This window comes from Ovis aries, chromosome 10, assembly GCF_016772045.2.
Source record: "Ovis aries strain OAR_USU_Benz2616 breed Rambouillet chromosome 10, ARS-UI_Ramb_v3.0, whole genome shotgun sequence".
Classification (NCBI taxonomy): Eukaryota; Metazoa; Chordata; class Mammalia; order Artiodactyla; family Bovidae; genus Ovis; species Ovis aries.
Window position 1 is genome coordinate 11,809,072 of NC_056063.1, and position 15,530 is coordinate 11,824,601.

Consider the following 15,530-nt stretch of genomic DNA (forward strand, 5'->3'; position numbering starts at 1 on the left):
CTACCCACTCCTGCATTCTTGCCTGGAGAATCCCATGGACAGAGGAGCCTCGTGGGCTACAGTCCACGGAATCGCAGAGTTGGACACAACTGAGCGACTAGCATTTTCAATTTTCAGTGTGATAATGGAGTTACAATTTTGTATGAGAATGCCCTTATTCTTAGGATGTGATAAAATATTTAGGAGTAGTGTTATAAGATCAGAAACTAACTTTTAAATAGTCCAGGGATTTCCCTAGTGGCCCAGTGGTTAAGACTCCATGCTGCCAATGCAGGGGGCTTGGGTTTGATCCTTAGTTGAGGAACTGATTCCATATGCTGTGAAATGCATCCAAAAGATAAAACTAAAAAAGATAATAACAAACTTGTAAATAGTTCAACAACCACTGTATGTGTATGAATCAGAGAAACAGAAAAAACAAATATGACAAGATATTAACAATCGTTGAATCTAGACAATTCATTGAACTGATCATTTAAAATTATTTGTAAAACTTTTCTGAGTACTTGATTTTCAAAATAAAAACTTCAGAAAAAATTTCACTCTTGGTCTTAAAACTCTATTCTAACCAGCCTTTTCTGGCATATAGTTTCTTTCTGAGGAACTGTCTAACATAACAGCCGCTCTCTTTTTAACTCAAAAAACTTCCCAAGAATGATTAATAAATACAGTGTGCTACTCTGAATTAGGGTTGGTGACATATTTTGGTTCCCTGTTCAGCTGGAAGCTCTCTAAGGTAAGGACTAGGTTTTACATGTCACAGCACAAAACCGACCCCAGTGAATTACTCATATTATACCACATTCGTGAATGTTTATTAAGTCAGAACAATAAGAAACAGAAGCCAGAGAGTCCGCTTTAAATATTGACTTGTAGTTTGCACAGTACAGAGTTCATTCAGCTCTCACAGAGCTCGACCATCTGTATACTAGTGCTCATCGTTATCGACTGATATCTTCACAACTTTTATTTATTTTTTTTATTTAAAAGTAGTAGTTGAAGTCCTCACACTGACTTGAATAACGGTACGTTGTCTTTAAGGAAGTTTATAAGTTTATACCACTAGATTTTACCATGGGCAAAGTCCTGAAGTAATAGATTTAAAATGTATTTAAATTAATTTATAGATGGTTTTAAAAAAAGGTATATACAGAGAACAAATGATCTGCTCTAAATCACAGTCAGTTCTCAATACTTTTTCTTTCCGATGATGCATAATTTGGTTCTACATGAAGAGCTGGACTGTACTTTACAGGAAACCTAAAATAAAACTCTTAGGTCAAGAAATATGACTTGATTCATTAAAAAAATATTTTTGTGAGTACTGTGTATTTTTAGCTGCACTTTATCAAACTTCATAAAGGCTTCCTTGCTTTGGTCTGCTTCTTGATACAGGCCCATTTCATTTCTATAATAATTCATTATAAACCCGACTTTATTTGACTAATTTAAGGTTTTCATCCAAAAATTCAGTAATGGCTTCTTCATCCGCTGAATGAAGTAGTCTCTGAATTAGCTGATCCAAGCACTTCTCCCCACATAAAAATTCCTGGTAAAAGACAGTTAGCATGAAAACTTGATTACTAGAAATAAAGGAGAAACACAACAAAGAATTAAGCATTTATATATTTTGTTTCTTTAAAATCATTATTTAATAGCAACAAAAGACTACTAATCTACAATGTAATGAACACAATTGCTAACTTGGGAGGATTCCCTAGTCAATACTGACTTTTTATGTAAAAAGTGAATCCTTAAATAGTTTAAATTAGCATTTTTAAATTGGCCAATTTTCCAGATTCAAATTATTTAATCCAGAAGTGCTTTATAATAGTTCTGTTTTTTCTTAAATTAGGAACACACTGGCTTTAAAATATGGAAGTCCTGTGTATTGAAAAATATTTATGCTGAAATATTTGGGGGACAAGTGCCTTGAGTCCTACAACTTGCTTTCTAGTGGTTCAGCTGCAACACAAGTGTATACATAGAAAGAGGAAGTGGAGGCGGAAGAGAAGGCAAGAATAGCAAAATGTTAACAAAGGTTGCATCCAGGTCTAGGAATATATATATGAGCTAATCGTTAAACATGTGTGCTTGAACTTTCAAAATAAAAAGTTGAAGAAAAAAAGCCCCTCTTTTATTAAACCTCCAAATAATTCCACTGGGTGGAAACTGTTTCGGTTAAGACTTCCCAGCAGTCTTCCCTGAAGTTTCTCTAAGAAATGAGTAAAATACTGACCATGAGCACCTTTCTGTGTTATAAAGTTTCTGTGTAACAGAGTTGTTGGGATTAGTGATTTAGCAGAGCCTCCTCTTTTGGAAACGCTCAAAATCCAGACATTCACTTAACAGAAGTATTTTAATGTGGACATGTGGAACACAGACCATGCAAAGTTTAGATGCAGGCATGAACCACTCTTACGTTTAGTCTTTCCTGAGTAGTCTTGAAGTTAAATTTCAGATTAAGTGTACACATATATCTCTCAAATTAAACTGTAGGAGGAAAGATATGCCTTACTATCTTCGTATTCTACAAAACACTAGCATATAAGAAAATGTCTATTAAACTTGATGAAATTTTAAAACTGATTTATATACCATTTTGAACATAATTTGAAAATTGCTTATAAAATTAGTGTGCCCTGTAAGCTCAAATTATTATGATTATTGCCAGTGTGATTTCATCATCTGAAAATTATGTTAAAAGGGTCATTACTCTTGATAATCACATCACATTTAGAGTTCAATTGGATTAACCAGAGTGCTAGTGCTACAAAGATCAAAGATGAGGGAGCTGTAGTTTCCAGCTTTCAGAAGCTTACAATCTAATAGGAGAGTTAGATAACACACAAGCATAATACAGTGTAAGAAAATTTTTTAAAAAGGAAGAACATTTTGAATTAGATCTTAAAAAGAGAATTGTATTTCTCCAAACAGAGACAAACAGGGCACTTCAGGCAAAAGAACAAGTATGAGGAGAGGTATGGAAATAGTACAATGAACACCCAGGGCAAGAGTAAATTTCCAGTGTAACTGGAATACAGAACAGGAGATAGGCTGGTGCTAAGGAATCTGCACAGGGACTTTCAGAAACATAATAAAAATACAAAATAATATATTACATGATGGTGGTGTGTTTAGTAGCTAAGTCGTGTCCGACTTTTGTGACCCCATGGACTGTACCTCTCCAGGCCCCTCCGTCCATGGGATTTCTTAGGCAAGAATACTGGAGTGGGTTGTCATTTCTTGACCCACAGAATCTTCCTGGCACCGGGATTGAACCCACGTCTCTTGTATAAATCATGTGGGAACTCATACTGAGATAGGCCTGGGGGCTGGGACCCTTTGCTGCAGTGCTGCGATGCTTGCAGCACTGGACACACCTCTCCAACCAAATGCAAAGAAACTGTATGGGCCTAAAAATAACTTGCATGCCTGGGCAGCTGGGGCAAATTCTGGACCCCAAAGATACAAAGAGACCAAAAAACCCAACTGTGAATTTTTGAGGGGCTTGGAGCAAAAAAAAAAAAGCTTGGTACTGTGCATAACACCATACCACCACCTAAGGGGTGGGCAAAACACCTAAGCCACCCCTACCCTCACCCCACATAAAAAACAAGCTCATCCCTGCATCCAGAAGAGAGTGCGTAAGGGAACCTGTTATTTGTTCCTGCCGCAACTGTGTTGCAGCAGGGGCCTGAATGAAGCCTTACCTGAATTCCTAGTCTGGTGTCTACTCAGTTTCTATTGATTAGGGAAGGCCAAGAACCCCAATCACTAACAATAGCATCAGGATTCTCTGTATCCCGTTCTCCCAATTTTGCTCCTTTCACTACATCAGCTGTGGGGCGTCCCTGCTGGTCCAGTGGTTAAGAATCCCCGTCCCAAAGCAGGGGACATGGGTCAATCCCTGGTGGGGGAACTACGATCCCACATGCCCCAGGGCAACTAAACCCACATGCTCTGGAGCCCACAAGAAGATCCCGGTGCTGTAACTAAGGCTCGACACAGCCAAATAAATAAATGCATATATTAGAAAAAAAAAAAAAGATCAATATATCAGCTTCCAGTGTTCCCTCACTGAAGACTGCTTCTTGCCATGGCTGGAAATACGGCTTCTAACCTCTTATAAGCTTTACATATTTCAGCTTCATCCACAAGAGAGAAGGAGCATTTTCGTCTCTTAATTTAAAAGTCCTGGGAAGCAGCTCATTGACTGGGGCTTGTCTGGACTTCCTTACCAAACAAACCAATTACTGTCTTGGGTCAAGATCATAATCTTGGAAGAACAGGGCCCTTCATGAGGGACTCTGTGCACGGAAAAGGGAGGTCTGGCTGTAGAATGGCAGGGACGGCTGAGCAGAGATCCTCAGGAGCCCTTTCTTTCCTCTCCACTCCTCCTTTCAGTCCTACAGCAGCTGCCCTGGGGCTAAGGCCTTTATCACTTTTCCTGCGTCATCTGTTGGGTTGGCCCAGAAGTTCGTTTGGGTTTTTCCATAAGATGTTATGGGTTTTTTCCATATGGAAAAACCTGAACAAACGTTTGGGGCAACCAATACAACTCTTCAGTTCCTAAATCATGCAGTCTGACTAGTTTCTTTCTCTGTCCTGCGTACCGATTTTAATTTTTTTTTTGAAGGACAGGACCAGTAGTACCATTTTATTCAGTGTTGTAGGAAAGTTTAGGTTACTTCTTAAAAACAAAAGCAAAGAAATTCAAAATTCCCAAAATGACAAGGCAGGAGATAAGAATTCTCTAATCCAAAAAATGCCGGGTGAGCTTCCAATCAGAGGGAGGAAGAGGTCACTTCAGTAGCTCACACAACAGATGCTGAGAAACCACAGGGTAGAAACTGGAGGTTAAGCTCTCCGCTAGCCTCAGGCAACAGATCTTTCAGCCCTGAGAGGAACCATTTGTAAGTCAATAGGTCTAACAGAGAAGGGGTTCGGGTAGGGAAGATCCTGCCCAATTTTACATCAAGTTGCTCCTAGCCTTCAGTCTGGCAGGTGGCTGAGGGTCGTGGACCCTCCTCCCTCTGTGCCCCTCTGAGTCCCCACTGGCAGCAGAGCTGGAAGCCACACATGTGTGCCACTCACTGCCCACACACCCTCTGCTCCGGGTCAGTGGCTGTTCCTGTGGCGAACGGCCGACTTTCCTGCTCCTCCATTTCGCTACCTGGGAAGGCTGATACACAAGAAACACTTTGCCTTTCCTGTTTCAAATACACAGCAGGATGTCTGTCAAAGTCTAAGGCCACCCACTCCAGTGTTCGGGCCTGGAGAATTCCACGGACTGTACAGTCCATGGCCTCGCAAAGAATCCGACACAACTGAGTGATTTTCACAGTTCTCTTTACAGGGATATAAATAAATCTCGTAGTACTACAAAAATACAAGTCATCTGAGACGTTTACAGTGGTCCCCAGGACTGTATGTGGGAGGGTATAAATAAAACAGCTATCAATAATTAAAAGCGAATTAGTTCAATCAAGTTACAGTATCACCCTCCAGATTAAAGGGCTCTGATATTAACTGATGTGGCAGCAAACGTGATCCTGAGAAGGAATTCTGCTGCCCGTCATCTTGCCTCTTAACTTCAATACCAGAACGAGCACAGAGGGAGTTCTGTTTAGTAACTGCTCTCACCGCAAGACCTGCCCACCCCCTTGGTCTGGGACATTCTCCCCCAGGAGAGATGTCAGGATTTGATGAGATTCTGTCTCAACTGGGACCAAAAAAATGACTAATGTGGAAAACATCCTAATATCAGGTTACCAACAATGAAATTACCTTAAGAGCCTGAGTAGTTTAGTTGCTAAGTCATGGACATAGTGATCCCATGGACTGTAGCCCCACCAGGCTCCTCTGTCCATGGGATTCTCCAGGCAAGAATACTGCAGTGGGTTGACATTCCCTTCTCCACAGATTTTAATGTTTTACCTCAACAATGTTTTTTTCATACCATTTTCAAACCTTTTCCCTTCACTAATATGGAGCATTTTCTTTCTTTCCCTTTAACTTGGTTAGTGATTAGTAGAGCATACCAATATCACTGTCCTTGTTCTTTCTGAGGCTAGCATGCTAGTTTAGTTAGTAATAACATATTAGTACTTAGGACAAAGTCATATATTTTATAACTGCAAAAACCAGTTAACCTCTGTTTCATGACTGAATACACTGCTGAGCACCTATATGCCCTTCTAAAAAATATTACAGGTCACAAAAATGTAGCTGTCTCACGGTAAACCATCACCACTATAAGAAAAACAACTGAAAAATTATGTTGTAACTAGAACAATATGGCCAAACATGTTTGGGTATTACTACTGTGTGTTTCCTGAGGAAAGGGAAGTTGGTAAATATTTTCTCCTTTTCAACAGGCTATTGTGTTCCTATGCAAGGTGGCCTGAAATTGCTGAGAAGACAGAGGAAGTGGCATAAGACACACAGAAATTTCTAAATATGTTAAAACCATAGATATTTCTTCTGTAAAATCAGGACTTTAATTCTGTGTATAAAATGAGACAGAATCAAGTGAAAGAAGCCCGAGGTATCACATGGTAGCAAGGACAAGGATCAAAACCTTCTACCTCCTGCCTTTTCCGCATAGTCCTTTACGGGAACCAGTTTATGTGGGAGAAAAAAAATTTTTTTTCTGTGCTGTCATTAATGGATTACTGTCAATGATCCTGGTGACATGGGATTTAGTTAGGTTAATGTTCAAATCAAACTGACAGGGTCTTTTCCCTGAAAGCATCATTGTAACACCTGAATCTAATGATACACATTGTGGAAGGCAGAATTCTAAGACACCCCTTGGCGTCCACACCTTGGCAAAATCCCCTTCCTTAAGAGCAGGCAGAAGCTGTGATGACGATCACTCCAGTGATCAGATGACTAGTTAGTGATGCTTTTCCAGGTGGGGCTGACCTAAGCAGGCAATCCCTTAAAAAGGCCATTTCTGCAAGCGTTTCAGTGGGAGTGGGTCCATTGAAGGGACTAGACTGCAAGCAACTGTGGGCAGCCTTTGGGAGCTGAGAGCGGCACACAGTTGATGCCCAGCAAGAAGATGGGGGCTTCAATCCAAAAATTCAAGGAAATTGAATGCTGCCAGCAACCACATGAGCTCAGAAGAGGACTCCAAGCTCTAGAAAGGCAGGCCGGCTGGCCAGCACCTTGATTTCAGCTTTGTGAGACCTAGAGCAGAAAACTCAGCTCTGTCATACCTGGATTTCTGACATATAGTAACTAAGATGATAAATAGGCATTCTTTCAAGGCAATAAATTTGCTGTTACTTGTTACATGGCAATAGAAAACTGATAGACATATACTGAAAATTCACTAATACACTGTGAGTGCATAACAGAATTTTGAATTTAAAAGACAGCTTTTTCATATTGGCATAAAGAGTGTATTTCTTATCAGCAAACTAAGAAAAATGTTTGCAGATTTGGGGTACTAACATAAACTCAGTTACATGGTAATATTTCAAAGATTACTCTAGAATTTGACTGTACTTTCTTAAAAAATCAAAGGCATATGAAACATACTCAGTGTTATTACCTTAATATTACGAACTTCATATGCTATCCTGTGGTCAGTGACTCTATCCTGGGTGAAATTATATGTCCGGATTCTCTCTGACTGGGCTCGTGTTCCCACCTGTGCCATAACAAAAAACAATTCATATTTTACCTGTATCATTATCTTTATCACAATGGAAAAAGTGCTTGCAAATTACTTTTCTATTTTAACAGTATAATTATCTTCTAAATTCAAAGATACAAGGTGACCAGGAATAAGAATGGGCAGAACTTACTGTTGAAGACTACAGTTTTGTAAAGCTTAGTTATGGGATAAGAATGAACGTTTCTTTGGTACCTCAAACCCCAAATATTTAAAACCAAATTATCTTTCTATATCAGTCAGTTCTTCCTGTGGTTTCTGTAAATGACCCCACAATGTTCCTTTTGATCTAAGTAGGGAACTTGACATCCTATACACTTTGACAGACATTTCATGGGGGCTGACTATCTGGCAGGCTTTGATAGAGACACTGAAAGGAACTTCAACTCATCCCACTTCTTCCCAATTCCAAATTTTATTTTATCCTGCCCTTTCCATTTTCATTGTCATTCAAGGGCTCATTACTTTCACTACATTCCTGTAAAAGTTAATCTTCCATTTCCCTGTTTACATTGCATTGCCCTGCTTAGTTTTCCTAAAGCACAGTGCTTTGGGTTTTTTTGTCAATTTCCTTCTTTGGCTCCTTGACTACTAAGCACTCACAACTCAACTCAGCATTCAATTGTACTTCATAATGTGGCCAACTTTCCCAATATTATTTCTGAGAATATGCGAACCTCAAAAGAATTGATGCTTCTGAACTGTGGTGTTGGAGAAGACTCTTGAGAGTCCCTTGGACTGCAAGGAGATCCAACCAGTCCATTCTGAAGGAGATCAGTCCTGGGTGTTCTTTGGAAGGGCTGATGGTAAAGCTGAAACTCCAGTACTTTGGCCACCTCATGCAAAGAGTTGACTCATTGGAAAAGACTCTGATGCTGGGATGGATTGGGGGCAGGAGGAGAAGGGGATGACAGAGGATGAGATGGCTGGATGGTGTCACCGACTCGATGGACATGAGTCCGAGTGAACTCCGGGAGTTTGTGATGGACAGGAAGGCCTGGCGTGCTGCGATTCATGGGGTCACGGAGAGTCGGACACGACTGAGCGACTGAACTGAACTGAACTGCTGCCATTTCATTATTATGTGCAAGTCTGTTAACTCAGCTAAAACATCACCTCAAGGAATGCGCTTCCTAGCACTCTTGTACCATCTTGACTTTTCTGGTCCCAACATGAAAAATATATTATCTTCCTCCTTTGAAACCCCACATACTTGGAATCTTCTTCACGGCACACCAGTCTACCTTATGCGGTGGTTATTCATAGTCTCGTCTGCTCACCTGCCCTCCCTCCCTCACATACAAGGCACACAATACTGTCTCACTCACTTTCACTTTTGATTTCACAATTTATTGTATTATTAATTTTTTATTGAAGCATAGTTGCTATGCAATATAAGGTACAAGTATATCACTTTCACTTAAAAAAAAAAAAAAGACATTCCTACAACTTACAAAGCAAACAGTATGAAACTAAACTCTTAAGTATGGCTGAGCATCTGGGAAATTGTTGAAAGATTCCAAAGCCTAACCTAAGAAATACTAAATTATGGGCAATATATTCTTAAAACTCCTGAAAGATGATGCTGTGAAAGTGCTGTGCTCAATATGCCAGCAAATTTGGAATACTCAGCAGTGGCCACAGGACTGGAAAAGGTCAGTTTTCATTCCAATTCCAAAGAAAGGCAATGCCAAAGAATGCTCAAACTACCACACAATTGCACTCATCTCACATGCTAGTAAAGTAATGCTCAAAATTCTCCAAGCCAGGCTTCAGAAACATGTGAACTGTGAACTTCCTGATGTTCAAGCTGGTTTTAGAAAAGGCAGAGGAACCAGAGATCAAATTGCCAACATCTGCTGGATCATGGAAAAAGCAAGAGAGTTCCAGAAAAACATCTATTTCTGCTTTGTTGACTATGCCAAGCCACTGTGTGGATCACAATAAACTGTGGAAAATTCTTCAAGAGATGGGAATACCAGACCACCTGGCCTGCCTCTTGAGAAATCTGTATGCAGGTCAGGAAGCAACAGTTAGAACTGGACATGGACCAACAGACTGGTTCCAAATAGGAAAAGGAGTACGTCAAGGCTGTATATTGTCACCCTGCTTATTTAACTTATATGCAGAGTATATCAGGAGAAACGCTGGGCTGGAAGAAGTACAAGCTGGAATCAAGATTGCCGGGAGAAATATCAATAACCTCAGATATGTAGATGATACCACTCTTATGGCAGAAAGTGAAGAGGAACTAAAAAGCCTCTTGATGAAAGTGAAAGTGGAAAGTGAAAAAGTTGGCCTAAAGCTCAACATTCAAAAAACGAAGATCATGGCATCCGGTCCCATCACTTCATGGGAAATAGATGGGGAAACAGTGGAAACAGTGTCAGACTTTATATTTTGGGCTCCAAAATCACTGCAGATGGTGACTGCAGCCATGAAATTAAAAGACGCTTACTCCTTGGAAGAAAAGTTATGACCAACCTAGATAGTATATTCAAAAGCAGAGACATTACTTTGCCGACTAAGGTCCATCTAGTCAAGGCTATGGTTTTTCCTGTGGTCATGTATGGATGTGAGAGTTGGACTGTGAAGAAAGCTGAGCGCCAAGGAATTAATGCTTTTGAACTGTGGTGTTGGAGAAGACTCTTGAGAGTTCCTTGGACTGCAAAGAGATCCAACCAGTCCATTCTGAAGGAGATCAGCCCTGGGATTTCTTTGGAAGGAATGATGCTAAAGCTGAAACTGCAGTACTTTGGCCACCTCATGGGAAGAGCTGACTCATTGGAAAAGACTCTGATGCTGGGAGGGATTGGGGGCAGGAGGAGAAGGGGATGACAGAGGATGAGATGGCTGGATGGCATCACTGACTTGATGGACATGAGTCTGAGTGAACTCTGGGAGTTGGTGATGGACAGGGAGGCCTGGCGTGCTGTGATTCATGGGGTCATAAAGAGTCGGACACGACTGAGTGACTGAACTGAACTGATTCTTAAAACATTCCTCAAGCCATCCATTTTGCAACCAGCCAGGTCTGGAAACCACTATCCCAAAGTATCATATTAGTGCCTAGGATCCCACCCAGATCAGTTATATCAGAATCTCAGCATCTGCAAAGCTCTTCAGGTGCCAGGTGGAGCCAGGGTTCAGAACTTGGCACAATGCCCCCCATAGAAAAGCTCCAATATATACTGGCAGAGGAAAAACTCCTAAGCATTAGAAACATCTACTAAAAAACTTCACACAGATGGACAAAGGGAGGCAAGAAGGTCTTTTCTGGCCTTTCAAACCAAACTACTGAAGTAGATACAACCCCCCAAATCTGCAAGAAAGGCCAATTGCCAGTACTTACTCTGAAAATTACTGTGTGATGCCAAAATGTCAAATGGCAAGTAAAACCTAATGTCTGGGACTTCCCTGGTGGTCTAATGGCTAAGACTCTGCTCTCAACTCAGGGGGCTCAGGTTCAATCCTTGGTCAGGGGACTACTTTCCACATACTGCAACTAAGAACCAGTGCCACCAAATAAATAAATAAATATTTTTTAAAAAACCCTAATATGCAGATGACACCACGCTTATGGCAAAAAGTGAAGAGGAACTAAAAAGCCTCTTGATGACAGTGAAAGAGGAGAGTGAAAAAGTTGGCTTAAAGCTCAACATTCAGAAAACGAAGATCATGGCATCTGGTCCCATCACTTCATGGGAAATAGATGGGGAAACAGTGGAAACAGTGTCAGACTTTATTTTTTGGGATTCCAAAATCACTGCAGATGGTGATTGCAACCATGAAATTAAAAGGCGCTTACTCCTTGGAAGGAAAATTATGACTAAACTAGATAGCATATTGAAAAGCAGAGACATTACTTTGCCAACAAAGGTCAGTCTAGTCAAGGCTATGATTTTTCCAGTGGTCGTGTATGGATGTGAGAGTTGTGCCGGGAGCCAGCACGGGCCATCCCACCCACGACAAGGTCATGTGAAAGAGGACTGTTAAGTAAGGCTTCAGGACATGAGGGGCTCCCTAGACCAGCTCAAACATCCACCCCAAAACCAAAATCTGTCTGTCCTACTATTTTGTGCCTTTCACCAACTCTCCTGACATTAACAGGGGGCTATCCCTGACCACCTTTCTCTGGAGAAAATCAACTTAGGGCTCTAGCTAATAAGTCTCCTGGACATGAGAGGAATATTTTCAAATCAAACCCCCTCTGTTAGCATTCTAGCTTGCTTGACAGGTTTATCCAGACTCTTGTAGCTATACATGTGATTGTTCACAGCCTCCCAACTGTGAGAGGCACGGGAAGCCTAAAACATAGAGCCTTTCAAAGAGTTAAAAGTTATTAAAGTAGTGCTGGTGTAGGATTTCATTATTGGGCCAATGCTTGTTGCTAAGTTCCCATATCTCTTATCCACTGTGCACCTGGGAGTGCATTAGTTAACATGGTTGAAATGTAAGAAAAACAAGTGTATCCCTGAAATTAACCACATCAGGCTTTTGAGCTAATTGGTTCTTTCTTGTAACTCACTGCACCTTTACTCTGTGAGAAATATAACTCTGTTTGGCATTTTCTGAGGCTGACATAGATTAGAAATATAAAGAAAAAACACTTTGAGAAAAAATAAGTTTTCTGGTTGAGCAGCCTTTATCAAAAGAGGGTCATAAAATGTTCACAGGCCTCCAAGGCCAGAAGATAATGTACACAACATCATTTGTGGGAAAGGTTTGCAGGAAAAATCCTGGTTTTGATAAGGGCAAAACTGCTGGAACGTTTGGGCTGACTCTGTATGACCTTGCATCTTTCATTTCCCTCTATGTACAAACTGAGGTATAAAAGTCCTTTTTGAAAATAAAAACAAGGGGCCTCACTCACCAAAGAAGCTTGGTCACCCCATGTCTTTTTTTTTTCTCTCACTCTCTTTTTCAGGCTAATCCCTTGGAACATAGAGGCTCCCTGCGTTCACTTATCTGCCCAGGTTTCTAAGACCTGAACAGGAAGACGTTCTGTGTCTTCACTCCCTCAGGAGACCGGCAGGGCACCTGTGGCCTCCGTGAACAAGGCAAACTCCTTGTCCCAGGGTTTTATTGGCTTTCTATGTAAACCAAGGAATATCAGCCTCTTTCTCTCCTCTATTTTCTTATCTACAACATTCTTTCTTTCTCTCTCTCTCTCTAAATCATTCTCTTTGCCAACACCGTCACACTTCGGATAGCCTGGATCCAAGCCGGTGCAGGACCCCAGCAGAGCTGGACTGTGAAGAAAGCTGAGCGCCAAAGAATTGATGCTTTTGAACTGTGGTGTTGGAGAAGACTCTTGAGAGTCCCTTGGACTGCAAGGAGATCCAACCAGTTCATTCTAAAGGAGATCAGTCCTGGGTGTTCTTTGGAAGGACTGATGCTAAAGCTGAAACTCCAGTACTTTGGCCACCTCATGCAAAGAGTTGGCTCATTAGAAAAGACTCTGATGCTGGGAGGGATTGGGGGCAGGAGGAGAAGGGGATGACAGAGGATGAGGTGGCTGGATGGCATCACCGACTCAATGGACCTGAGTTTGAGTGAACTCCGGGAGATGGTGATGGACAGGGAGGCCTGGCATGCTGCAATTCATGGGGTCGCAAAGAGTTGGACATGACTGAGCCACTGAACTGAACTGAACTGAAAAAACCCTACTGTCTTTCATGAAATGTGGCAGAGCTGATAGTGTTTAAGATTGATATATTATTTATCCTGCCACTTTTACTATCTGCAAGTTAGTAAGCGAAATAAATGAAAAGGGGAAAAGTGTGAAAGACTAGGGCATCTACATGAAAAGAATAAGTGATGTTTAGTTTTATACAATTTCATTATCTTAACAGGCCACAAAATCTCCCATATTTACTGAAGTACAACTACCTGCAAATGACACCAAAACACAGCTATTTCTGGGTCCCACTGTCTCTTCCAGTTTCTCTCAAAGACAAACTTTATTTTTTCAGAAGTTAAAATCGTACAACACTTGCTTTACCTAAAACAATGACATTTATTCATTTTGCTTAAAACTTATCTATGTATATTTTTGTATAAATAATAATATAAATATACATAGTACAAAATTTTAAAAGTAGAAAAGAGCATAAACAAAAAATAAATCTCTTTTCTATTCTTTGTTCCCAGACACATCAGAAGAATGTATTCCCAGACACATCACTATTACCAGTTTTTTGCATGCCATATATTTTTGATTCCACAGAAAATTATAATAAAAGCAAGGTTTTAAATTAAAAACCTGAAAAGTCTCTTAATTTCTAGAGAAGTGTCTTTCACACTGATTTCCTCTTAAAGATAACTATGATATAAACACAGAACACAACTGGGAAATAATTTTTAGTTTATATGTATCTCCTCTCCTCATTTGCAAACTGGCATGTCTAAGTTTAGCCATAACCAACCGGTATTAAATTACTGCTATTTACAAATGAACATGTTTTCCAGTGCTCCAAGGTACTTCGATTAGATTAAGAATATTGACTCCATTTTCCTACACAAGATGATGGCTTTCTGTACAGAGCCATTAAGTTATCTCATTCAATAAATCTTACCTGCAGTTTTCTTGCACTTCGTTGCTGACACTTGTCTTTCTCAATAATCTGCTGGTAGAGTCTAGCTCTCAACACACGCAGAGCTATTTCTTTGTTTTTCATCTGTGATCGTTCTTGCTGGCATTCCACTACAAGTCCTGAAAAATAACAGGGATCAGAGGTAAGGAGTGTGTGTGCACGTGCTCAGTCGCTCAGACGCGTCTGATTCTTTGTGTGATGCCACAGACTGCAGTCCGCCCAGCTCCTCCATCCATGGGATTTCCCAGGTAAGAATGCTGGAGCAGGTTGCCACTTCCTGCTCCAAGAGATCTTCCTGACTCAGGGATTAAACAGGTACCTCCTGCACTGCTGGCAGATTCTCTACCACTGAGCTACCTGGGAAACCCAGAGGTATCTATTACATCACAATAAAACTGATAAAGAAGATAGAACTGAGGGATGCTTTAAAGGGGGAAAGGTTAATCAGGAAGAGAATGAGAAACATTTTAAATGAAGCACACACCAGAAACTACACATGAGTTATGATGGTAACTGCTGTAGATGGCTCTTTAGATTCTGATATCTAAATAAGGTGTTTCAACTTATAATACAAATACACATTTATTGAAAAAAAATCTGCATTTATATAGACCCAGGTCGTTCTAACAAAATGTGGTCCACTGGAGGAGGGAATGGCAACACTCCAGTATTCTTGGCAAAAGGATATGACACCGGAAGATGAGTCCCCCAGGTTAGAAGGTGTCCAATATGCTACTGGGGGAGAGCAGAGGGCAATTACTAATAAGCTCCAGAAAGAATGAAGAGACTGAACCAAAGGGGAAACGATGTTCAGTTGTGAATGTGTCTGGTGCTGAAAGTAAAGTCTGATGCTGTAAAGAACAATATTGCATAGGAACCTGGAATGTTAGGTCCATGAATCCAGGTAAATTGGACATGGCCAAGCAGGAAATGGCAAGAGTGGATGTCAACATCTTAGGAATCAGTGAACTAAAATGGACAGGAATGTGCGAATTTAATTCAGATGACCATTATAACTACAACTGTGGGCAAGAATCCCTTAGAAGAATGGAGTCGCCCTCACAGTCAGCAAAACATTCTGAAATGCAGTACTTGGGTGTAATCTTGAAATGACAGAATGGTTTCGGTTGGTTTCCAAGGGAAATCATTCAGCATCACAGTAATCCAAGTCTATACCCCCAACTTCTAATGCCCAAAGAAGCTGAAGTTGAACGGTTCTATGAAGACCAACAAGACTTTATAGAACA

The 15,530-nt window shown here is 40.7% G+C and overlaps 1 protein-coding gene across 2 annotated transcripts in view; it reads right to left on the reverse strand.

The window, feature by feature from the left end:
- Window positions 1-793: 793 nt before the first annotated feature.
- The window catches only part of MTRF1 (mitochondrial translation release factor 1), a 42,438-nt gene continuing 27,701 nt past the window's right edge, over window positions 794-15,530 (reverse strand). For both annotated transcript variants that reach the window (XM_004012046.6, XM_042254641.1), the window contains exons 8-10: window positions 14,266-14,402; window positions 7,565-7,663; window positions 794-1,549 (exon numbers count right to left, since the gene is read on the reverse strand). In XM_004012046.6, the coding sequence (XP_004012095.3) occupies window positions 1,436-1,549; window positions 7,565-7,663; window positions 14,266-14,402 (350 nt within the window). In that variant the 3' untranslated portion in view covers window positions 794-1,435. The remainder of the gene's footprint in view (window positions 1,550-7,564; window positions 7,664-14,265; window positions 14,403-15,530) is intronic.